General features: G+C 37.7%; 1 protein-coding gene across 6 annotated transcripts in view; it reads right to left on the bottom strand.

The window, feature by feature from the left end:
- Positions 1–1,197: 1,197 nt before the first annotated feature.
- Positions 1,198–26,988, bottom strand: part of LOC105684352 (potassium voltage-gated channel protein Shal) — a 44,459-nt gene continuing 18,668 nt past the window's right edge. Inside the window, exons 2-7 of one of the 6 annotated variants that reach the window (XM_048656222.1) lie at positions 23,560–23,722; positions 17,781–17,969; positions 17,511–17,663; positions 9,680–9,721; positions 5,334–5,417; positions 1,198–3,059 (exon numbers count right to left, since the gene is read on the bottom strand). In XM_048656222.1, coding sequence (XP_048512179.1) covers positions 2,895–3,059; positions 5,334–5,417; positions 9,680–9,721; positions 17,511–17,663; positions 17,781–17,969; positions 23,560–23,722 — 796 coding nt within the window. In that variant the 3' untranslated portion in view covers positions 1,198–2,894. Of the gene's footprint in view, positions 3,060–5,333; positions 5,418–6,198; positions 7,000–9,679; positions 9,722–17,510; positions 17,664–17,780; positions 17,970–23,559; positions 23,723–26,988 lie in introns of those variants that run through there. The other 5 variants (XM_012397640.3, XM_020851383.2, XM_020851384.2 and 2 more) reach the window with 5 other exon arrangements.

Genomic DNA, 26,988 nt, shown 5'->3' with positions numbered 1-26,988 from the left:
TAAATTAGATATTATCTCTTATTCGCATCATCTACATAAATCTCAGTCGTGTCCTATATATTTTCATGTTATACGAGATTACCAGCTATATATAATGTAGTTATAGGTTTTATAAATGTATATTTATAAATATAAATATATATATACATATATAAATATATGTATAAATATTCATGTATATGGAATGACCGGACAGGTTCCAAGGTAATTTTATAATTATACATATATGAGTTTTATTTTTTTTTCCTTTGGGTTTTGTTACTTCTCCATAAAATTTTTTCTTCAAATATCTTTCTTTCTCATTCGTTTTCAAATTTCCTAATTATAATTATGATGTATAATATCTATCAATGTGTATGTGTGTGTCTCTCTTTTTTTTCACGCCTGATAAAACGATGGTATAAATTTTACTAAAAATAATATGGTGAACATCGACGAAACTACAAAAAAAAAATAACGATTTTTTGTAGTTTTTGCTTCTTTTTTATCGCATAACCGTCATCTCAACGAAATCTAATTTATGCGATAAATATTGCTGTGTTTTATATAGTAGGTATGTAAGGCTCAGAAAAAAAAAAAACAAAATTATTAAACGAGAAAAAAAAAAGAAGGAAAAATTAATTTCAATATTATATCTATATATACATATATTCGTGTGATTCAAATATATATCATATATTTGGATATAATATAGATTTAGTTTTATACAATTATGTGTATATATATTTCTATGTAAATTATAGTCTGTGTAAAATAATTGGGGGTATGTATATATATATATTTGTATGTTTTTTTTCTTGTTTTTCAATAGTATATATATATGTATGTATATATTTATAATATAATATAATAGAATATAAAATTGCGACATATTTTTAATTATATATTTATCATACGTGTACGGAGTTGATTTTTATTCAGACGGATATTATATATTATATTTCGAGAATGAATTCAATTAATGATCCTATATTTGATATCAAATAATTGGATTAAAAGAAATTTTCGAAAAATTTGTTCATTTATTTTGTTCGTTTTTTCCTCCTAATAAAATTTCATAGATTGAAATCGATTCGAATTAATTTAAATAACTACGTATACATAATATTACCTACAATGTATAGTATTGGACCTTGAACATGATCGTGTTATCTGAGCAGATCGACCGCAGGGTTAGATATTATCCGATATTTTTTCAATGTTTTAGGAAAGTCAAGCAGAAACCGGCCGAAAGAAATCCAAAAATTAGGGATATTATGCTGCTTTTGCAAGAGAAAAAAAGAAAACTAACTAATTCACGATACATAAATTGATGTATGTATGTGTATATGTGTAACTGGCAGTCGAATATTCGATTTTGAATATATACATATATATGTTATACATATGTGCAGACATATGTATTTCATTACACGCAGATTTTTCCCAAGATATTTATTTTCTGCGCTGTGAGAAATATAAAAAAAAAAATCTCGCCACCCAACGATCTTTTTTTTCCTTTTTGCGTTTTGCGTTTGCGAAAACAAAAAATATTCACCCTAAAAATACCTGCGTTACGGGTAAAGGTATACGGTATCTCCTCATCTGATCGATATCATCTCGGTGTTTTTTTTTTTTTTTTTTTTGGTGTCGTTTTTTTTCCATATTTTTTTATTTTTTTTTTTATTGTCCTCGGTCCACAATTACCGACTTTCTTTTATATCCAACACTCCCGCGAGTCTTTCTCCCTTTCAAAGTCTCCCTGGTCCCTTAAAATATTCCCGCAATGGTCGAGAAGAGAAGAGAAGAAGAAAAAAGCAAATGAAAGAAAATAAAGAGAAAGTGCAAATCAAAAAAAAAAAAAAGAAACGAAGACGAACGCTTCTACCAACTACGAAAGTATTTATAGATGCATATAATGTACGCAAGGAGTGGCGTTATAGTGGAAATCGAACAATCCTCCTGGCATTCCTATTTTCTATCGATTTCTATTTTTTCTTTTAATCTGTTTTATTAATTTGTTTTTTTTTTTTTTTCATTTTTATTATTGGATTGGTAAGGGAAAAGGAATCAGGACGAAACTGCGGACTCGATTGTCACCTATTCCTCGTTGTCTCCCCTGCACCGCCATTTTGATATCTATCGTAAACGTGTAGTTTCAGCCATAAAAAACCGCAACATACATTCAATTCATTTGTCACATATCCGTGTGATTGAAACAAACGACAGCGATTGAAATTAACGATTGAATCGAATCCGTCAGACACCACGTGATTCAATCATACCTCGAATAACTGTGAGTGTGAGTTGCACAGAAAATTTTACTGGAAGTAATTGAAATGTAGGTCTCAGCAGTCTATTGCGCGAAAATAATTTGTCGGCCGTTAAAGACTGCAATTAAAAAGTATTCGAGTATTTTTTTCGTCTTTGAATTAACATAATCGTGAATTTTTATTATTTCTGATCTTCTTCTGTACTCGGAAATTTCTCTGCCGAATGAAAAAAAATTTCAAATTGTTTCCGATTGGCAAAAAATCACGTGGCCCCCAAACGACAGTGCGAAATCATAGCGGTACTAAAAATGATAAGCGACCCTTCGAGTTTGTAATTTGAAAATCTCGACCAGACCCCTTGCGCTAGTCTCTCGTTTATCAGAAATTTTTTTTCTATTCGTTTCGACGTAAGCGAAGTTCGCGTTGCACATATTCTCTCGTCGTCAACAATCTAACTCCACATTTTTCTCAATCGATCTTTCTTGCCGTGGTGTTTTTTTTTTCTCATTTTTTCATTTTTTTTTTTGTCACGTCGTTCGGATCCTCCAGCGCTTTGTTTACGTGTGTGTTATTCGTTCTTTATCATCGCGAGGTTCCGACGCGACTAAATATCGTTGATTTTGAGATTGCAGATGGGATTGTTCAGGCGGGTTCAGAAATCGAAGTTTGACAGCCGGAAGTTAAAGCTGGGACGGTTCCGGCAGCGGTTCCGATTCCGGTACAAGTTGCGGTATGTGTGGTTGTGGGAACCGGAAGTGGTTGTAGGGCCTGCATATCACAGGTGTGAGAACCGCGCTTCTTAAGATCCTGAAACAGTTCGGGCAGAATATTGGAAAGGCGAACGATTATTATCAATACCGCCAAGGTCGCGCTTCTCCCTCTCTTTTTTTTGTCATCGCCCGATCTTGTTGAATTATCCGACCGAAAATTCTCGCTTCATTTCGAATATCCATCGTGATTTGTATCGACATCGAAAACGCGATAGACTTTTCGTATTTTCTTCTTTTTTTTTTTGTCGGTTTTTGAAAAAGAGGAGGAAAAGCGTTACCTTGATTTTGGAAAAATAATATCACTTTTCAAAAATAAACTAACCAACGTGACTCTATTTGATTCAATTTTCAATTGGTTTAATTTCATTTCGTTTCTGTTTTCTCTTTTCTATCGTAATGTTTGTTTGTTTCATTTATGATTCCCCTAGCGATTTGATTTTTTATTTTTTTTTTTTTTTCTCCATCGTTGTTCGTTAATTGCACGATTTGATCATACGTTAACGCAACAACAATCGGAACAAAAAAAATTAGTAACATTACAACAACATCAACAACAACAAGAATAAGAACAACAATCAATAGAAAACACTACTCATAACAATAATATTAACTACTAACGAATTTGAACAAAGAAAAAAAGAAACAATTTCTGATTCTCTTGGCCGAATAGCTATAAATTGAATTTTTTTTTTCAAATCTTACGCAAAAATGAAGAAATTGAATAAAAAAAAAAAAATCAGGCGTTGCTACTGAATTTACATTACGTAAAAGTTAATATTATACCGCTATTTATTGGATGTTATTATCAAATATTTATTATTCGATAAATACATATATGTACATTGATAGATGTGCGAGCAAGCTGTGCTGCGAGGCGATTGGAGGAGGGCAAGGTTTTATGTATACGAAAATGAGGGGTTGGGGGGGGAGGAGAGGGAGAATCAGGTGATGCGAAGCATGAATCAAGTGCGTAAAGAGCAAAGCGAGGTTGATAAAATACAACTACATACATGTGTGTATTTTATTATATATGTATATATATATAAACTAATATTTATGTATCGATAGTCAAAGCGACACCGATTCGTCGGATAAAAAAAGCCAAGGCGCTGATAGTTGAGACTACTTCAATTTCAATGGCATTCATAACGAACGCGGACGAGACTACAACGTTGTGATTAAAAAAAAAAAGAGTAGGAAACTAGAATAGTAATAATAATAATAATATTATATGTAGTAATATATTTTATATACATACATCACGCATGTTGTACGTACATAAAAAAAAATTGTACAGGGCGAGTCATTCCGAACTCCGAGAGTGGGCGGAGCCTCATTCGGTTCACTTGCTCGGTCAACGCTCCGCCCACGAGAAAAATGTGCATGCTCAATCAATGAGGCGGTCGAGTCGAGGTCAGGCGCGTGAGGGCCCAATCAAGCTCCTCCCAATATCGGAGTTCAGAAAAATTCGCCCCGCATGCCGAATCACCGAGGCTGTGACCCCGAAGATTTCATGATATTCGTAGAAATCTTTCAACTCTTCCGAAGGTCGTGGATATATTTTCGAAAAATTTTGATTGAAATCCACATTTTCAAAACGATGATTCCTCAACGTTTTATCTCAACATGATCGAAAATTTTTAAGCAAAAACGAGAAAAATCACCACCCGACAGAATTCAGCATATTTTCTGTTTTCTGACAAAGAAAAGTAGGAAATTTCGTTCGATTAGAAAATCGTCAGAATCACAGGTTAGGAGATTCGGCATGGAATATCCCATGTACCATATATGTATAATGTATATAATAAATGATATATTCATAAGCGTATAGAGTAGGCAGCTGCGGAAGGGGCGGGACTGCTGATGATCATTAGCAACTCCCCGCGATAGATGTACAGAGGGGATTCCGAGCACAAATTTTTGTCACAAAAATTTTAGCTGAGACACGAACCATTTTCGTTACTAGAAAGTTTCGGGAAACGTGACATCATTTCGAGGGTATCTCACGTGATTCCAAAGCAACAAGGCCCCAAATTCAAATGTGCTGAAGAGAAAGAGAAAGGGTTCGCGTTTCAGCTGAATCGTGGCAATAAAAATCCGTTCGCGAAATCCATTCTGTAATTTGATTCCCCACCGCTTAAAAAATTATGTAGATTTAGCTTTACATTTATATATATAAATATATATATATTTTTAATTGCTTTTGTGTTGTTTTTGTGCGATCTGCGTGAGAAGAACAGCCCTTTCGAATATTTATTGATTTACTCATTAATTTGATTTCATTTTTTTCATTTGCTTTTTGGGGTTTTACCTTTTTCCGGACTTGTATACGGTCGCCGTAAACGAGGACCACTCTGTCCTTGCTCGTGTTGGACGCGATCCGGTACGACAAGCTCTTCATGGGTTTCAACGACGTTTTTTCGTTGTTCCGAGACAACGACGGTTTGTTGATGTTGTTGTTGTTGTTGTTGTTGATGTTGTTGTTGTTATTGTTGTTGTTCATGGTGAAATGGTGTTGGTTGTTTTTTGTTCGTGTTCGTAAAGTGTACAAAATTTCGTTTAAATTGATCGTGTTCGTGTTCGTTTTGTTTGAAGTTCGTTATCATTGTTTGATGTTTGTTGTTATCAAAATTGTTGAAAAAAAAAAGTTGTAGTTTCAAAAATGTTGCCGTTAGTCGTTGTCACCGTCGTCGTCATTTTCAGAACAAAAGAATTACGGTGCCAACAGAAAAAAAAAAAAACAATCAAACCAAACGAAAAACGAAACGAATTTTGAGTGGGTATCGACAATCGTGTGTATCGTATGGAACGACGCCGGAAGCACGCGTTCGCACGCGTCCCCATCGTTATTAGTGGTTTTTTTTTTTTTTTGGTTTTTTTTTTGGTTTTTTCCCCCACGGATAAGCGGCCATTCGTGATGATGCGTTCGCACGTTCGAATGTTCCAGTGGTTTTCCGGAGGATTTGCGGCGAGGTTCACACAGCCGGGATTCGCGTGCGCGCGGTCGATCGCATCGATGAAGATGAGGATCCGTGTCGTCGTAGAGTCCAACGGCGTCGTCGAACGCGGGTGGCAGAGAAATAGGGAAATAGAAGAATTGATTGAGTGAGGTGAGGTGCGTTGGTTGGCAATTTGTTTTTTTTTTTAAAAGTTTATCATCTTTTTATTAGTCATTGTTTTTTTTTTTTCTCTTTTTAATTTATTCTCTCGTTTTTACGTTTTATTCTGCTATGTACTTTGAACACATGTCGTTTTGTTCTTGGTGCTTCGGCTTTATAAAACGTCAGCGTGTCTTTTTTTTTTGTTTTCTGATGCGTCATCGGGATCAATCGACGTACTCGATGATTGTCCGGGTATCTCGCTCGAAAATTGTTTTCCCTTCTTTCACGGTCGGAATTTGTTTCGTTAATCGTATGGGTATATATATAGTAGTTCTTTTTGTATAAATAAGTATGTGTACGTGCATCGACTGTATGTGTGCGTATTTAGTACTCGGTATTTATTCGATTTCATTCGTTCAACAGTGCCAAGTATTTTTCCCTTTTTTCAGTTTTCTCGTCTCTCTAGAAGTCTCGTGTATCGTCATAAATGAAATCGTGTCGTTGCGCGGTTGCAGAAATTTTCAGCGGTGTCTTTTCGAAAAAAAAAAAAAAAAAAAATTTTTCTCGTCGGTCGACGGTCGTGGGAAATTCGACTGTGTTAATGTGTCGGAAATTTGGTTCGACTCGAAATCGTGGGTCCGTCAGTCTTCCGTTTCGTCGATTCGTTAGTTTCGTGATTTCCTTTCGTTTTATTTTATTCTCTGTTCTCTTTGGCGGTGAAATTTACGAGGAAGACGTGTCTACGAGAAGCGCTCCCCTCGTTCAAAAAGAGGCCTCGACCAGATACGTGCCGTCCATGGCGACTCCTGTCTGCCCGCCGCCTGGGCCACCCGAAACCTGGGCCCTAGTCGCCGGGATGTACTGACTGTACGCCTGCTGAAATCCACACCCAAAGCACACGCTACATTTTCGACGGCTAGACTTTTGTTTTCAGTTTTTTTTTTTTTTTTTTGGTTTTTATTTTTCGTCAAATCGTTTCTCTGTTATCGCATTCAATCTGACGGTTCATTCAGTCCTTCGGAAAACTCCCGTTCTCATGCATTCCTAAAATTATCATCTAGCGTTTCTCTTCATCTCCCATTCACACGCTCATTTTCTCTCTAGATTCCATTTTTTCTATGGTACAAGCTTCGGTCCCGGTACCCGCGCTATCCGGCTGATTCGCGTGGTCTACCCGAATTATTTTTCTGAATGCGCCAAAATTGTCTAAGATCTATGATACATTTTTCACTAAACTAATCTGCAACGAGGGGAGCTCGGAAAATGGTATTTTATGTAAATGACGAAAAGCCAGGAGCATTCATTTTTATTTATTTATTTATTTATCTATTTGTTTGTTGGCAATTTTCCATCCGAAGTAGCGTTTATCGTTATAATCAATTTACGTCCTCACAATACACGATAAGATTTTTTTTTCCATTTTTCTAGTTTTGAGATGAGCACGCGGTACGCACACATACTGATTATGAGGAGAGAAAGAGATAATAACTGAACAAAAAGATACCGCAGATTTCTAGTGGGAAGAGATTCTCTTTGTTGTTTGTTTCTATTGTCGACTCGATGATGAGTCTCTGAAGTAGTCGGTTATCTGAGTAATTGTCATCAGACTTCACAAAAGGGTTGAAAATGAATATAGAAATCTCTTTATACTTTTTTTTTTCATCGAACTTTATTTCCGTACGTATATATTTTTAGTCATTCATTGATTCAACCGGAATATACAGATCGTTCGAATGCAGCGTTTTTTTTTTTTTTTTTCTCATTCAAAAGCACCAATCGACGAATTTTTGCTATAAAAAATTAAGGAGACGCTATTCACGGATCGCCAAAAAAGAGGAGCGGTTTTTCCTCGTCGACCATGTAGTGTCCGCTTAATTTGAAGTTAACTTTATTTTCGACCAATTCGCAGGGCTGACGATGATTTTTTTGATAAAAATGGAACGACATGGTAAGCTTGCATCGGTGATAACCGTTCGCTATTCTGACCAAAAAATAATTGGCGGTGGGTGATTTCCTCAATATGTTGATTTCATTGATGTCGCTGAGATTGAAGAGATTCTTTTTTATTCGTTCCTTTTCCTTTCTTCATTCATTTTTGCATCTCCCTCTCACCGATGTTGTCGTCCTTTATTGGTTCTTCGTTCCTCGTTATCGAACGGCGGAAGCAGCGAGGCGCAATTAACGACCCTCTGAAAAATCTCATCTCGTCAAAGTTCACGTTTGTTAAATCGCTAATGCGACGCGAACGATTTTTAACACAATGCAATGCGGTAATTGGAGGTCTGATCGGCTCAGCTGTTGGCCAAAAACCTATAACGAATACATTTCAAACCGTAAAAATTCGGTATTCATTCGGCCTCGACTATTTCGGTCAATTTCGATTTTCCTGTCGTTCCGAAGAAAAAATTATTTTTTCCAAACCAATATTGAATCGAAAGCTCGGTAAACGTGAATCGGGTGTCGCAAACTTTGACGCAATATTGGACCACAAACAAAATATAAACCCGACTAAAAACTGAATAAATAAAAAACCAGACTCTTAATTTCCGATTGCATAATTTGATCTTTCCAAACTGAGCTGGAAACTGGTATGAATAAATGCTATTGCTTAGAAAAAAGTCCAGAATCTAAAAAAACTCACTTACCTTCTACGTTCCACTTCGCTAGATCGATTCACACAACTGTATTCTAAAGTTGTCAAAGAATTTGACGAAACGATTTTTCATACCTTAATTTTTTCGATTATGGAAACAGTGCGAGTTTCGAGATTGGTAGACGTGCGGACGAATAATTTTGCGCTATTTCTGCGGAGATAATTTAAATAAGGCGTGTCAAGACGAACGACCGGGCCCAGGGGCGGGGCGGGGGCGGGGCGGGGGAGGAGCTAAGCGAATACCTACTCGAAGGGTTTTTAGAATCGTGAATTATTCAAATTGATAAAAAGACAAACTAAAGTCGAGGAGATGCACCACACGGATAGATACACATAATAATGTACGTACGGCTATATAAGTTCACATGTACCAAATTTCAGAAAATAAACAACAATTAGCGAAGGTGATTACGGATATCCTCTCAATTATTTAACGTTAGTGGTATAATTTAAGGGTCCATTTGGTATAATTGCGACATAAAAGATACAAAAGCGAGATTGGGTGACCGTAAGGTTGACGTCAAGGGTTAACGACGGCTAATGTGTTGAGTATAATAATATTAAACACACATATATGCAGATAGAAACACAAAGTTCAACGTTTGGTTTGCCTGGCGATTTTTTCTTCCATTTTTTTTTTTTTTTTTCTTATCAAACACTGACGAGATATAATTCTTAAAATTAATTGGGGACTTGTCCAACGCTACCGTTACTTCCAATTCTGTGATTACGTGATTGTAACATTTTTTTTTTTTGTGAAATAAACAAACAAAAAGATCAACAAAAAAGTGATCACGAAAGTTTATACACCCATGGCGATAATTACTTGGATATAAAATTGAATCGCACATTCCCCATGAAGAGAAGAAAAAAAAAAGAAAACAGGGGCTGTTAATTACTTACAAGACCATCAGTTCTTCCATCCTCAGGTGACACACGACGGTCCTAATTTCCAAAACCCATGCGGTATAGTTACGAAAAATCACCATGTCGAAGAATAATAAAGAGAAACAGAAAGAAAAAAGTAAAAATCAGCAAAATATATTCAAGTAAAATTTGAAGGATGTAATTATTAAATAAGAAAAAGATAAAATATATTTTTGACATCAATACCGATTCGAAAAAATATCCGAATCTCAGATTTTGTTGACCACTCGTTAGCGAAGAATCTTGTCCAAAAAAAAAAACCGCTGCTTTTCATCTCGAGTTTATCTCATCTGTTTTGGATAATTATGAGTATCAAAATTTTCTGTAATGAACAAAATCCGAAATTCTGAGAATTATTTTGATCGGTGTGAAACGAAATACTTTTTTATGATTCAAATAATCGTATGAAATATGGTGAAGGAAAAAAAAAAAAAATGAATTGAGACGAACGAAAAATATGTAAACGTAATAAAGTTTCTATGTTCTCAGTTATTATCGGAGTATTTTGTACACCTGATAACGTGGCTGGTTTAATTTTAATGTGAGGGATTCAAATATCCAAAGTTCGAGAATATTAGGGCGGTTACGTGACGTTTTATATACCTAGGCCTAAATATAATAGAGAAACGTTGTTCGGTAAGGAGTGGCAAAATACACCAGACACTTCTGTAGATGATTATAGAACTCCGCAAATCAACTTGACACCAATTTATCATTTTCACATAATAGCTGCTGGTATAATATAATCAATCAAGAAATAATTTTTCGGGTAATCGATGAATACATATATATCCACATACTTATCCGTAGCATGTATACCAGAGAGAAAGAGAGAGAGAGAAAGAGAGCCTGGATTTAGTTTTCGTTTTATTTAGAAACTGCACCGTCCCACGAGTTACGATGTAAACTAAAATACCTAATAATACTTGGTCTATTATTAAATCCAATGTCCCGGTTTACACTCTAATTTTCATCGAACGTACATACTGGGGTGGGAGGAAAAAATTTCCTCGATTAACTAAACCGTTCGGTTTAGTCGATTCAGACGTTTTTCAGTATCGAATCGGAACTAGAACATACATTCGATTCTCAAAACTGCCGGCTGATTGATTTTCTTGCAACTTTTGTTCGATGAAACAAATTTTTGCTGTAGAATTTAAGCACGGATTTGGAAAAATTTCTTTCCGTTAATTCAACAACATTCCTACCGTCGATTCAACAAAACTTTCATGCTGTCGATTCACGGAACAATTTTGTTGCCGATCATCCTTCAATTGACTTTTTTTTGTTTGTTTGAATAAAAAAAATTCGTGTACAAGTGAAACGTTTGATGATTTCAATCGTTGTGTTATCGATTTAACTAAACAACCAGAAACAAAAAAAAAAACAATTGATAATTACTGTATTCAGAAATGATTGAAGCGGAAAATTTAAAGAGTTATCAAACCGAGGAACAATTCATATAACCCATCGTAGAGATATTTTAGTATACAGGGAAAGTCACAAGAGGTATCCTAATGGGCGGAGACTAAGCGACGTCATTCCCTCGCCGTTCATTGGCTGTAGAGGCGGGGCATGACCCGATTAGCCTCCGCCTATTTGGACACTTCTTGTGAGTCGCCCTGTATAATGTTTAAATTTACCTGTTGATATCTTCTATTATATTATAGCATATTATGTACACATTATAATTGATATGACGAGAGAGATTATTAAATTCTGAAAAAGGGTCAGAAGTCTATAGGTTCATTTAAATGGTCCTTGAAACATTCACATTTACAACTAAGCTAATACACTCAACGCGTGTGACAAGATAAATATTCCATACAACTGCAGCTATAACAATCAGGATTCACCTCATCCTATCCGCTATTATATAGACGGCTGATTTTTAAATTAAAGCAATAAAGTTTATTTAAATCACGAAATCGCGTGTAGAAATGACGCGCGTTCAATTGGAATGTCAAAGCGTATAGTACGTTATTTCCTTCTTTTTTTTTTTTCAATCAACAATCGAAATTCTTTCGAGCGAATATTATCCAACAAAATGGCGCGCATGAAAGCGCTGAAAAAAAAAAAACAACGAATCAATCTATCCACAATTTTTTATCACACCAGACCGCGCGAGTAAGTGATGGGGATAAACTAACAACAAAAAAAGAAAAAACAAACAACCACTCTATATAACAATCGTCGACTCACAGTACATATGCGATTGTCAGGCGGAATTTTTATTCTGTTTTTTGTGTTTTCTCCACGTTTTCCGTTCGTGTATCATGTTTATTAATAGCTAAAATTTATCAACTAGATTTATCAAGCCATCCCAGTAAATGTCGGCACCTCAGAAATTTATAGGATAAAATTTATATATCTAGGTATTTGTTGAGTTTTACTTATCATACCTACCAACTATTCCCGATATTTTGTTTTTCAATATGCTTCGCAATTATACACAGTATATATATATGTATATATATAAATTTATTCAAAGATAATTAGTTATAAGAATAAAAATTGTCTCACGTTAAGAAGATATGATTAATGATTTCATAACCTAAATATTAATTATTCATGATATTCTCTTTTTCTATGTTATATTATAACCTACTATTTTGATTGAGTATCATTGGTCAGTCGATGACCGAAGAGAGCAATCTTCATTATTTGTAAATAAAATAACTCGGATGACGATGGCGATAGAGGATGAAAAACTAATAAAATCGCCGTATAACGGCACTAAAAGTTCTCGGATAAATCCATCATGGCGGTTTTTACGCGTACCGATTGTACGACGGAGGATATGTTTGCCCGATTTTTTAGGTTATAAACGCCGATGATGAATAGAATTTCAAATTTACGCGCAGAAATCCATTCTAAATAACGATTTTTGTCATTTGTTCGACGTTTACGACTGCCGATGCGATCGGACGATTTGCCTAAGCTCATCGTTTTATGACCTGTTAAAAATGCTCACGACTTTTCATCCGTTACGCCCTTAAATGCGTCAATATTATTCGTCACACACCAACCCCGTGATGTTGAAAAATTCATCTGTGCATGGCGATTTTGATGTAGTATTCATTCGAATCCCAGGTGAAATTTTTTAAACGTGACAGTGACTTTTTTGAACCTCGAAAAGTGAAAAATGTACAAAATCTACAGATCCTCAATCTGTGGGGGGAAAATATTTGACTTCGGAAAATCAAATTCATTTTTTCCGGAATGAATTCAAATTCCGTCTATATCTAATCCGTGCTTATGATATATAATAATGAGTAAAATCCCGAAAAACTAGAAGAATAATTCAGTCAACATCTTCAGAAAATTTTTTTGAACAATGAAGACAAAGGAAAATGAAAATCAATGTTCAAACGACTGTATATCGAATAATTCAATTGAAATACAGAACTTAATATTCCAGCGAGGGTTTCCCAATGTTTATTCATTTCCCTTCCATCCCCTTCCACTTTTAATAGCGCTTATTTTGAATATCTGAAATGACAATTATTCAACAAAAAAAAAAAAAAATCTGTGATGTGATTCCAAAAGGAAGACGAAAAAAATAAGGACAACACTGAGGCGAAGAAAAAATTTCGAACGCATCGTCTGCGATGCCGACGATTTATTTAAAATTTAGATAGTCGAGTATAAACTGAAAAGATCAAAGGTTTTATCCGCCGTACAAAGAAATAGCATATATACGATAATAAAACGGTGGCCGCCATCTAAATTACTGCACATATATTTTCCCGCGTTAACTACCTATCTAATAATTTATCAACTATTATTATCATTATTATTATTATTATCATAATAAACACGCGTGATTACGTTTATTGCCCGCGTTTATATCATCTGTGAATTATAACGTGATTAAGCGTTTTGTTGTAATATCAAAAGAAACCTCGCTCATCATAATCCGTTGGTAGATTATTATTCGAGAAAGATCTCCAAATAAACCCTACCCTGCACGTTACACGGACTGGGCAAACTTTTTCCCTATAAATTATAAGCAAGTTTATGAATTTTATATGTGTACCCACTACTCCGTCTACATGGACACAACATATGTAGGGCGAGGGGTCACATCTTTCGTGACAAATAGAATTTAAAACCACCGCTCCGGGGTATAGAGAAAAAATTCTTGAAGAGTCCGTAAAAAAGAAGTGTCCCGGGGTAAGTAAGAAATAATGGAAAATCAAGAGAAAGAAACTCAGAGGGTGGGAATTTCTTAGTTGTTCTTTCATTTTTTTTTTTTTTGATATTCCTGCTTTTTTTTTCGCTACCTCCGGTCGTAATCATGAAACGAATGTCGAATATGATAGTGAGGAGAGAAAAAACAGAAAAAAAAAAAAAGGAAAAAGAAAGAAGTAAAAAACGAAAGGAAGAAAAAAGCAAAATCTTAACGGTAACGAGAAAAAAAAGAACAATACATACAAAAGTCGACCGCCACCCCGCATGGAAGACGAGGGATTGTTTCTTTTATTTTTTTTTTTGTTTTTTAGTTTTTTTTTTTTTTTTTTTTTTTTCAGTGAGAATACGGCGCTAGGGGTTCGGGGCAGGGTGGCGCGGGAGCTAAGGGTCAAGGGTCAAGACAATGCGGGAAGCTTGGAACGCAATGGAAGACGTTATAATACGCGTAATGGTCTTTTTCTTTTATGCATAATATCTAGATATAATATCGAGTGGTAGAAACCCAGGGGGTAGTAACCCACAAGAATTTTAAATGTTGAAAATTTTGCCCACACGGCGCATACGATTTCAATCAATTTTTATGTAACTTATCGATATTCCTCACCTATTCATCGGTATACCTATGTTTAATACTTCACTTTTCCATATCATCATTGAGTATGTACTATTATTTATTTATTTTTTTCTTTTCGTTACATTTTTCCACCCCTCCCACCCCCCCTTGTAGTATTTTTCGATCCTAATATCGATTCAATTACCGGAGAGTATATTGTACAGATATATAAGTATGTACACACGTGTATTGCGTTGAAAATAGTTCGCTATTTTCTCTTTCTCATTTCTTTTTTTTTTCGTCTGTGCAGTTTTTCTATTTTTTATTTTATTCATTTTTCTTTACATTTTTCTTCTACTTTTAAAATAGCTGCAATATTTTAATGAATCAAGCCGTTCGCGAAAGGCCCGTGGTTTAGAATACCGTAGTTGAAAGTCTTTTATAATATTTATTTAAATATCAAAGTGTCTTCTAATTAATTGTAGTTAGATAATTATTATTATTTTTTCAAAAATTCTTTCTCAACTTCCTTTGGCTCAAGTAATTCTGTCGTTCTCTTCGTGTAGTATATGTGTATATATGTATGACTATTATACACACAGAATTAGATGTTTATATTATTTTTTAATTAGAGATAATTAATATTATTGTTAGATTTATTATATCATTATTCATATCATTAAAAGCTTGAACCAGCATGTAGGTCGATTTATCTATATCTATATACACATTATTTATGTATACGCGTAATGCCTACATAATTTTTTTGTTCGTTAATTAAATTTATATTATATGCGGTAGATTTTAATAAAAATTATGCGAATATTAGCAAAAATTTGAAAGAATTATGTATCGTAAGAATTGTTTTTTTTTTTTTTTTTTTTTTAATCTGATTTATAGCTCTTCAGGGTATTTTATACCCATGCATAACAATATGCAGTCAAGATCGTACCACAGAAGTTAAATTATCCGTATATTTATTATTATAACTATATAATTTATACACCAGGAATTAATATTCGGAGGTATAAATGTAATACGTATGCACCTATGTGAAGGAAGACAAAAGGCTGCTTGATATGAAAATAGTTTTATCATAGCTTTGTTCGAGCTTATATCATCTAAATTGTGAAGCCGATCATGTTTCTGGGATTAATCGTAATTTCCGTTCTTTCTTTACTTTCTTTCAATATTCTTTCGCTTTTTTTCCGACGGATAGAAATCCATTACATTAAATATGCACGTGATGTTATATTCAACAGCGAACAAAAAATCGATCAATCGCTCTTACGGGGTGGGTATGAGTAAAACTTTTCGTTTTCCACAGCGATAAATTTTCCCACCCATATGCTAATTTCAGAGATTTATTGATATGTTAATTATTTTTATTAGCCAGAGGTTCTTTATTCTTCTACTTTTCACTCGATCGATCGATCGGTATAGCAGTAATCTGTTATATACATTCATTTCATCACAGACTATTCTATCTCTACGGTATTATTGAGATGATTTTGAAAAACGAAATTAGAAATCGATAATCTAAAATCTGGAGGCTTGTTATATTTATAAACCGCTTTCTGTAATTTCTTACTTTATGGTTGAAACTTCGTATAAAAAAAAAAAAAAATGAATCAACATCAATCAGAGAGAGCCCCTTCATACATCGATTTGGTTCGCTTCGTATTCTCTGTAGGAACTATGAATTAATTCACTTCAGTGACGTCAGTTTTATCTGATAAAATAACCAGAACCGCGTGAAATTAGCGTCAGCTAAAATAGCAATGAAACGTTCTGGTTGAGGTTGAAGGTTTATTACAGCGGAGAGTATCTGGTAAGTTTCTATTATACCCATTTTATTAATTCCTGGTGATATAATTTTTCATTTTTTTTTTCCAACCTCTCTTTTATACTCCTTATCGCCTCGATTTTCGTGCACCGATTATGCGAAAGATGTCTTTTCGTTTTCGCAATCAAATTAATGTACGTACACAAAGCGCGGTATCCGGATTCTAGGAATTTTCGGAATACCTTGCAACCGATTCGAAGAAACTAGGGATTTTTTGCCATCGTCTAGGGAATTTCTTTCTCTTCTTCTGACATCATTTCCAACAAGTTACTATATGTACCCTAATTTTTCACCCAGATCACGTCAGATCAGTCAGATAAAAAATTTCAAGACAGCCAACCTTGTGAGACCTTCTCTATTTCGACCAATTTCTTTTTCCCCTCTTTTTTAATTTTTTGCCCAAGCTGGTGAATGCAAAAAAATCTGCTTCAACCGAATTTCCTTCTTTTTTTTTTATAGCGTATCGAAAATCATAGATTTTTTATAATCGAAGAAAAAAGATCGTTCGAATCTTTTCTCTGTAGTGGGAAAAAATTTTTCACAAAACTGGCCGTCTTTCGATTTATATATTTCTGCTTCTGTTTTTTGAACTTGGAAATTTCGTCACGCTCCGTGTAAATACATTAAACTATATTCACCATCTATCAACCAGTCTCATACATGACGTGCAAAGTACGAACCAAATTTCTCTATCTATTTATCTATTTATCTATCTATCTACCTATCTACCCATCACCCCGGTGAATGAGAGGATGAATTATACACCCTGTGAGCGATTCGCTCGTAATAGGCTCGGCAACGAGCCCCCTCAGTGACGATGAAAAATGAGAAAAAAAAGAGCCGAGAAACAACAAAAAAAAACGAAAAAGTTGAAAAGTCGTAAATTAGCTCCTCATAAGATTGTCGACTGGGCGTAATTTTGATGAAAATCAGACGCGAGTCTCGTTGTAGGGACTGCAGGGCATACCGTCGCTAGTCTGCACGGTATGCAGCTGACGACGGGGTACGTGAAAAGCGACGCTCGGTACGTTTGCGGTCGCGCTATCAGAATTCACCGAATTTACGGAATCTAGGATCAGGGGCGCTGGGTTCGGCGATGGCACGTGAGTGAAATGGGGCGAATTGTGCGATGGGGATGACGATGATGGCGCGGGGGCGGATTGAAGGTCGCTGATCGAGGTGGTGGACGCGAGAATGTGCTGCTGACGGCGTACCTGATATCTCTGTGGGTAACACCTCCCGCAACAAGAGCGAAACAGCCCGCCGTGGGACGCCGTGCTGTGAACGGGCGAGGTCAGAGGCGACGGTGAACCCGGCCTCTTCGGGGCCCCGTTGAAGGGCACCTCCATTTCCACGAACTCGCGATCCTGGATCAAAAGAATGAGAAAAAAAAAAGAAAAGAAAAAAAAAAGAATGAACCACCGCGAGTCAAAATTTTACCCCGAAATTTTCACAAACAAGAGAAAGTTATGTAATATCTTCACCGTTGTCTTCTCCAGACATCTCAGAAGGTGATGATGCTGCAGCTCGAAGATGTCCTCCTCTCTGTAATGCTCGTCCAGATCCAGACCGCTCTCTTGGGCGGCGAGTCGCGCCTCGGCCGCCTTCTTTTTGCTGACGAACGCCGCGCCGCTCGACGCCTTGGCGATTCGGATCCTGGCCAATCTCGCTTTCTGCAAAAATTTCGAAACAGAAAACGAAATTTAGTCGGTCATATCGGTCGGTAGTCGGGGTTCTCGGTAACTTCGAGATGCGACGGAAATCCGTTTCCAAGATCGCTCGCGACAGGAGCAAAAAAAAAAGGAAGAGGAGGAGAGAAAAATAATTTCCAGGCATCCCTCGACCCTGCCCCGTTTCCTCTTTAATAAATGGAAGAGTTTATTATCGCGTATGCACAGCGGTAGGGGCAGTGACAGCGACTCAATTTATAGAACGTAGACTCCGAGCGCGTTTCCTGTTCTAACCCCTCGTGCCACGAGTGAGGATAAGAGACACCCTCTTTTAATAGGGTGCAATAGCAGCAGCAGCAGCAGCAGAGACACGAGAAGTTTCTTCAAGTTCCCAGGTCGGTCAAGAACCTACTAGACCGAGAACACCTAAGGATACACCTGAGGCTAGTCTACCGCGAGCTGATTTTTCACAAACAAGTGCCTGCCGCCGCTGCTAGACGTCGGAATGTACGGCCCCGGATTCTGGAAATATCCACGGACTTTTTTCACGAAAAATTCGCGGCAGCCTCGGAGTACAGCGAAAAAATTTTCGACCACGGAAAGTTTCGACGGTAGTTTTCGCTGCAAGTGAAACGGGTGGCGAATCATCTGGAAATCGAATCGCTGCGAAATGAGCTTAAGGTTCACGTTGCGTACCCTCATAACCTATTCAAAAGTGGTACCGTTTCTACTCTCATCTCTTTTATGACCGAGCATCAATTTTTTCCTCAATTCTCTCAGATAAATTCCATCCCGGAACAGTAGCTTATGCTACAAGTGAAGTAGCTGGCGAATCGTTCGACAATCGAGTCGTTGCGATTGGTTATGTCGCAGTCACGTGACGACGAGTTTGACAGATGGTGGACCAATCGAGTCCTCGAGCGAACGCGGCATAACCTCAAATCGAATGTGCAACGTTTCGATCGTCAGATTTGCTTCCTATCCACATTATTGTTTCGCAACACCTGCTTTGAAAATCAATACGAGAGAAACATGACCTAAAAACTAATGTATTACTTTTTTTATTGATTAAAATAACAAGGAATAAAGTAATTTCTAATTTAAAACTGCTCGGTCGGTAAGGTAGATTGATTATTTGAGGGTGAATAAATCGGGCACTCACTGCACATTTTTTAGCTCTGAAAAATGGAACTTTCGAAGCAGATGTTGCGAAAAAATTGATCAGAACGCCTTTTTTGACTAATTTTTAAACAGGAGAGAATAAGATTCGAGAAAAATAATATCGTCATTCGACAAATTTGAATAACGAATGACAGGCAGCCTCTTCAACGTGTGTTTAGAAGTCGAAAATTTTTTGGTGCAATAGAAAGAACAAAAAAAAAAGACAAAAACCAGAAAAACGTAGAAAAAATCACCAACAATTTGTTCAGCGCTTTAGAAACTAGCAGTGTATTATAATAGTAATCGTAACTGTTGCCTCGTTATTTTTTCGCATGTTGCCTCAGGGATTTCGTGGCTCAGTTTCGCCACCTACGTACAGCGAAGCTACCATCACTACGGAAAAGCTGAGTCTTACACAGACCACATAGACAAAATCTATACACAAAAGTACATATCATACCGGTCTCCAGTCTTTTTAGTCTACTTATATGCACAGAAAGCACCCCGACAAAGAAAATTGTACGTCGCGAACGTTCCTCGAGGGTTTTCTTTTTTCCTTCGTTTCTTCTTTGTCTCTGGATTTCTACCTCTCCTCTCGCCAGAACCTCCGGCGAGTCCACAAAGAAAGAAACTGAAGAAAAAAAAAGGGAGGAAAAATAGGAATAAAAAAGCGAAAAACACGATGGGACGAAAAACACTGCACGGTATAAAAGTAAGCGAGAGGAAAAGTGGTTGGTTCGAGAAGGTTTATTTTGAGTACAACTTTTCAGTCCGTATTTCCCGTATACCGTGTGTCCCAACATTCACGCCGCAGTATGTCTGGTTGCCTGCCATCGGGCAAGTCGAACCGAAGACCTCAAATGAATATAGCGCCACCTAGGGAAAATGGCGCCATCTAGGGAAAATGGCGCCTGACGGCAGGCAGCCGGAAATACCGTGGTGTAAACTCTGGGACACACGGTATATATGTATACAAGGTGAGGGACATCACGGGCGTGGGAGATCTCAACATTTCGTATAGCCGCAGGAGCGCTAGTTTGGAACAAAGTTTAATTGCGAAGCGGTCGGCCGTGTTGTGTTTGGGAATATTGTTTGGTTTTTTCGTTTTTTTTTTAGTCTTGGAAAAAAAAATCTCCCACACCCTCATTCACAAAAAAAAAAACCTTAAAAATCGAGAGGCACGAATCGAATTTATAAAATACGGCCGGATATCGGTCCCTCGACACCCGACTCTGTCGGTGAGCCCATTTTGAAGAATCACTCGTCACTTTCGTACGCGGGATAACGAAAATCTGAAAATCTTCAGAAGTTCAGGTTTTAAGGAGCAAAATCTGTCGGTCACGCTGCGCTGGTTGTTATCCTACGCTATCACAGCTCGTTCAACCATCGTTAATTCATTATTCGCAGCTATCGGTATGCGAAAATTACCTCATAACTTCTATAAATAAGTCACCTATCCGCCGGATGTTTAAGATATTAATTTACCCGTACTAAAACCCGTCGAAGCTTTCATCGCCCACCGGCATCAAAATTTGTTTTACCTATTAAGATTTATGATTATTTGTCCCCTACGTTGAGCCGAAACTTATCGCATCTCTTATGCATCGTATGTAGGAACCCCCCGCGTCAACCTACGTTTCTGCAAAATGAATATCATTTCATTCCATAAAATCACGCGTCCCGCTACCTGTATAATATATGTACGAACGAAAATCAATCGTACATATCCTACGCGATGAGAACAACGCGAGATAATTTTTTTTTTTTGTTTTCAATTTTACCCTCCGCACAAAATCGTCCCTTTAGAAAAAAAAGAGCAGGTCGAGTAATTTGACGAGAAAAAAAAAAAAATGGGAAACAACATGCAGATGAAAAACAAAAAAGAAAAGAAAAACAGCAAACTGGGGTGCAGAGGGATGGCAAAAAAAAAAAAAAAAAATTGCCAACAACCCGTGGCATCTCTGCAAACGACGATTATTCTTCTCTCGACATCCAACAATTTGTTAACCCGACCTAACCTGACCCCTGAAATCTCGCGCAATCAGCTTCGGACATAAAAAGAGGGTGTAAAACCCCTTGAAACCCATTGTAACTACACGGCGAACGGTGTATAGAATGGAAATACGATACGAGATAGAAAAGAGAAAAAAAAAAAAAAACTGAAAAAAAAATCAATTGTTATGGAAGAACGGCGATGATGATGATTAATAATTCAGAACCGCAAAGTCGACGTTACGCGGGAAATGGTTTAGAAGTGAAAAAAAGTAAATGGAAAAAAGTTTCAACGGGATTGATCGGTCTAAGTTCGATTCCGTAAGCTGCACTAAGAACATGGCGTCAAGGTCGGAAAATACGGACTGACGATGTCTTAAGAACTTCGAAGAAGAAGAAAGTTCCTTCGAAGATTTTGCCTCCGAGTATCGTAAATCCCCTGGAACGAAAACGAAGACTAATGAGGAATCTTTTAGACGCCATGTCGATAAAGAGAAAAGAAACAATAAGAATGCTCGGAATTGACGGGTGCCAACTAAAAACCACGCGACAACGTTTTCGTTTTTCCCTTTTTTTTTTTTTTTTGCGAAAGCTCGCCATACGTTTCCCCTGGCGAGGCGATTCTTTATCTCAATCATAAACTCTTCTCTTTCGGGACGGCAGAAGCTTACCTACTCCGACATAACCTAACCTGACACGACGAAAGCTCGTAATGTGGAACGCGAAGATGGATCAACGGTGAGCTGCAGATCTGAAAATGACATTTTGCTAGGGCCGGATGTGGAGCTGGAATATCTCACATTGTTGGTTGAAATCTAGAAAATTTCAAGCATCGGATCTATACGAATCAGCAGAACGTACGATACAGACGCACGATCACCCGATCGACGTCACCGCAAAATGGTGCGTCGGATGGGAGAAAGAAAAAAAATGTGGAAAAAGCCAAGGGGGAAAAAAAAAACCGAAGACAATAACAAGCTGGAATCAACAAGCGGCGCCGAACGGCAGTTAAATGCGGATTTAAACCGCGCGCTAACGAAGACCAATAAATCGGAAGCCCACCGCTATGTACTATTATAAACCATGAATTTACTGCGTATTATACTAGGCGCAGTATATAAATACGGTACATAGTTCGATCGGTGTATATTTGAGCGTAAAAATCAGTAGGTAACGGAAATATCTCAAGACGGGCGAGCTCGCTGGTGGGCTGCGAACGGCGGATAGAAGAATTAGGGGTTCATCGAATCGCCTAAATTGGACAATTTTTCTTCACACATTTCGCGAACCGTAAAGAAGAAGTTTCGATGCTTTGCTGGAGTTGAAGACCGTGCGAAATGAAACGATGAATGACCGCGAATCAGAGAAACTCTGGGAACAACAATTGGAGAGAAGAAAAGACGGGAGCCAACGAGGCGGGAAATCGAACGTTTTCTTTCAAATTTCAGGACGACCAATACGATCATCGAATGATCGTACTTTTATTACTGGATCGATATTTTTCACTTCGAAATTCATGAAAAGTTACGTTTTCGGTCCTTTTTTTCTTTCTTATTTTCTTGCTCGTAGAATAACTGATTTTTAAAAAGAAAAAAAATAAAAGAGAAGAAAGAAAATATCGAATGAAGAGAAAAATTGATCCCATGAGGAGAGGAAAAAATGTTGGAGCGAAAAATACGAGTAAAAGTTAAATTGAAGATGCCCGTTTTATTGTGGCAGAAGGAAAAGGAAACTAAAATAAAATATATAAAATGTCGGCGAAGCGAGTTAAGTCGGGAGACTGTTGGAAAGTTATGTTTGAGCTTTTTGCGCGCATATACATACATAGGCATGTACACGGTGAAAACTTTTGACCATTTTGAGAATAACGCAGAAAACAGCGGCCGGGAATATCGATCCGAAATTTCCGACTTCGAAATAAGTAGAACCCGTATAACGACATTTTTCGTCGTAATCCGAACGGATTTATCATCCTTAGTTGAAAATGATCTCTACTCTAGAGAAACTCCGCGAATACCGCTGTAAAATTTTATCCCCATATTTTCACGTCCGAAATAATCCCGGCGAAAAATAAGAGGCCAATGATCTCCGCGACCCCTTTCGATATCTCGTCCCTTCGAAATACTCCCCTGTTTTAGATTTCCGGTTCAGATTTAACGAAGTTGAGTCGATGTGACTTGACATTTCGAAAAATGACTCCGAAGAAAATAATCCGATTCCAACGATTTTTCAGACTCCCTGAAACGTCTGGCCTGAGTCTAGAAATTTTTTCAAAATTTCAGAAACGTGAAAGTGGCCACGAATGATCGTTATGCACAGAATATTGATTTTACCAAAATTTAAAAAATCGAACGTCCGGCCAGATTTTGAAATAAATTCACGATTCTCGTTTGAAAAATGATTTGAAAAAACGATTCGGATGATGATAAAAAATACGTACCCTCTGCGCTTTCCTCTTATCGGCACGTTGATTCTGATGGTAAATGCGGCTGAAGTTGCTCACGATAACGGGTACAGGTAAGGCTATGACCAATACTCCGCTGAGGGAGCAGACTCCTCCTACGATTTTCCCAGCGATCGTTTCCGGTACCATGTCACCGTACCTGGAGCAACAAATAATGACCCATTGTTAGACAAGAACACGGAAAAGATTTTACAGGAAATAAGAAAAAAAAAAAAACGGAGACGGATGTTAGGTGAAATAACGAACCGATCGAACGGCGGAAAAATCGAAAAGCGGGATCCTTCGGCGTGGCTACGTGAAAAGCGGCGGAAATTCTCACGGCGATATTTGCCCGGATTTTCCCTCCGCATCGATTTAGAGCTTCTGGTCCGGCGACCATGCGCGTCGTGGACCGGGTGCTCCGGGTCTCTCGCGGTTTCGTTCTCCCCATACATTTAATTTTCCACGTCGTTAAAACTTAATAAATACATTTCTTCGGCTACGATGAAAAATTACCGCCAACTTTCACTCGCTACACAGAGTTTCTCAACGCCATTTTCTATTCGGCGAGAGCCTATGGCGAAAGTAACGCGATATTACTGTCTGTTATGGAGTCATCAAGGGATGCGGTTTACGTCGATTATCATTTTTTTTTCTCTCCACCTTCGCGTCCACCTTATTTTTCGAACCCCGTAAATCCCCAGGTTTTACGATCTTATTTCGGGTCAACGACATCGCCAAATCCCATCGCGATGTTACCGCCTCGAAATTTCCCCTCGCGAAATCTTTCCCTTTTCGTACGTAACGCGTCGACGGGTCGGAATTCGCTCGATCAAAATTCTCTCTAACCGGCGTTTATGCGTGCGCGCAAAAAAAATCTTTCCAAAAAAAAAAGATAAAATTGTGGCGCAGTACGTGATGCACTGCGAGCGAATACGGCGTTTTTCTCGCGGCTCAGACGCCATTTTCTTCAACAGCGGAGCGAAAACGCGAAATTCCGCTACGCTCGGGAGGAGCGAAAGTGCCGATTTTCGCTCGGCCGGTGAAAAAAATTCGTTACGCTCTGTCGGTATTTTTTTTTTTTTTTTTTTTTCTCAAACGCCACACAATGAGAGGCTTAAGGTTGAGGGAAAATAAGCACGACGGAAGAGAAAAAAAAAAATTGAATTATAAATAAAATGAATGAAAAAAAAAAAAAAAAATGAAAACGCGACCGTGCGTGGAGACACTAATTATATCATTTGAAAATTAGGTAGACCGGATTAATAAGCGCGTTGGAAAACACCCTAATTGGGGTGGCGGTATTTCCACGCTACATAAGCATCGCGAGGCTTACTACCACCTTCACCGCATCAACTGACGAGTGTAGCAAGCTGCAGCAGCTTTAATACCTTTCCATCTCTCGTTCTCTGTTTTGTTCGTTGTTGGTTTTTTTTTTTCTTGTTGTTTTTTTTTTTTTCTTTTCTATATACCAGATACCGCGTACAGAATATACGGAGAGTCAAAAAGACTAAAATGAAATTCTCTACCGCACCGTGACACACAAATGTACATAGCGTTGGGTATATACATACAATATACGTGTGTTTATACACAGCGACTTTAGAATTATCTGGCGTACACGTATACGTAAAGTAGATAATAGAAAAAGACGAAATTCTCCGGTAGAATAAATAACCACCACCCGGCAAAAGAGAACTTCTAACAAACGAAAGCTTTACCACGCAAGCGCCCGTCGAGCTTGCACAACCCGCAACCCGTTCGTTCTAGGTTTTCCTCGCCCCTACCCAACCTCTAACCCACTTCACGTGTGTTATATTATATTACGTATGTTTATTCGAAATACGAGATAGCGCATACTTTTTTTCTCCCATTTCTCTCGCCCTCGGCTTTTTCTATTTTTTTTTTGTTTTTTTTTTCACACATTTTTATCTCACTTCTCCTTCACTGTATTTTTTGTCTTTCTATTCGCATATGCTCACAGCAACGCCTGCGAATAATTTCGACTGTGATGAATCCGTGAGAAGCTTTGTCGAAATTTCTGCAAATGCAAAAAAAATCGAATGTTCAATAAAACCGAAAAATAATGATCATAATTACTCAGTCGTCGACTAGATTAATCAGGTCAAGGACCCGTCGACGAATTTTGGATAAACAAAAGCTAGTTTGTACTGAAAATAAGGCTCCGATTAAAAAATGATTTTGTCGCGTGCGTTTGTCGATATTCTTTTTTTTTTTTTTAAAGCAACCTGAAACGTCCTGTACAGGATCGTCAGCCGTCGCGCCAAATAACCTTACGCTACACGCTAGAAGGTAGTCCAAAAAGACAGAGAGAAATAGAAATAGAAATAGAGAGAGAGAGAGAGAGATAGATGGTGAGAGAAAATTGCAGGATGGATGGAAAACGGCGGGAGCTTTCGAGGGCTGTGGTAAAATATCGGCACGCCGAAAGGCATTGTGGAGAGGTGGTCACGAGGGTACCACCGACCAACTAACCAACGTTACGCGACAAACAAAGTGGCTTTTCAAGCTACGACGACGACGACGTGAATAATTTAGGAGGTGCACAGGCCAGGCGCAGGTACACCGGCGAACCGGGCGGCCGAACGGCCGTCCCGGCCGGCTCGAAATCGTACGTACGTACCCTGGAGTCGGGCTGATGTTAAAATTTTATCGTTGCAGGTGAAAAGGGGATGCACGACGAGTCGGTGATCAAGCCTAAATGGCATATACAGGTGTGTCGTAAATTCTATTGCCAGAGGAAGCGTTGGAACCAAAAAAGAAGAAAAAAAAAAAAAGCCTAGCTCGCTCGCTATTTCACGGACGTACGGGCAAACGACAAGGTTCGAGGGAAGGAGGAACTTGCGCGAAACAAAAGTTGAAGAACAAAAGTAAAAGAGGCGTATAAGGTAGGTGGGACGTTGGGAGGGGGTTCGGGTAAATTATTTATCCCCGTAGCTCATGACCCGATCACGTATAGCGTGTACGACCGATCCGCCGTATAAAATAGGGTATATATACGTGTATGAGTGTAAGTACGGTACGTAAAAAAACGAAATGGGGGAAAAAGAGAAAAAAATTGTAGCCGTGATGCGAGTTGGTTCTTCGTTCTCTTATTGCGCGGCCCCCTACTTTTTCCGTAAAAAAGGTCTGAAAAATTGATTAAACTTTTACCTATATACATACTTATGTATGTGTATATATATATATGTATATATATATATGTAGCGTGTACACATACATTGTTGCAGATTAGGTGTACGTAAGTACCTACGTATTTGCGAGGCTCTTTGAACCGTCACGTTACACGTTGATCTTTGATCCTAAAACGAGGAAGAAAGAGAAAAAAAAAAAAAAAGAAGGAAAGTAAAACGCCGGCCTTCCGCAACCCTGAATACGTAACGTGGAAAAATCGATGACACTTTG

The sequence above is a fragment of the Athalia rosae genome, chromosome 5 (assembly GCF_917208135.1).
Source record: "Athalia rosae chromosome 5, iyAthRosa1.1, whole genome shotgun sequence".
NCBI lineage: Eukaryota > Metazoa > Arthropoda > Insecta > Hymenoptera > Athaliidae > Athalia > Athalia rosae.
This window is presented reverse-complemented; position numbering and strand designations above follow the sequence as displayed.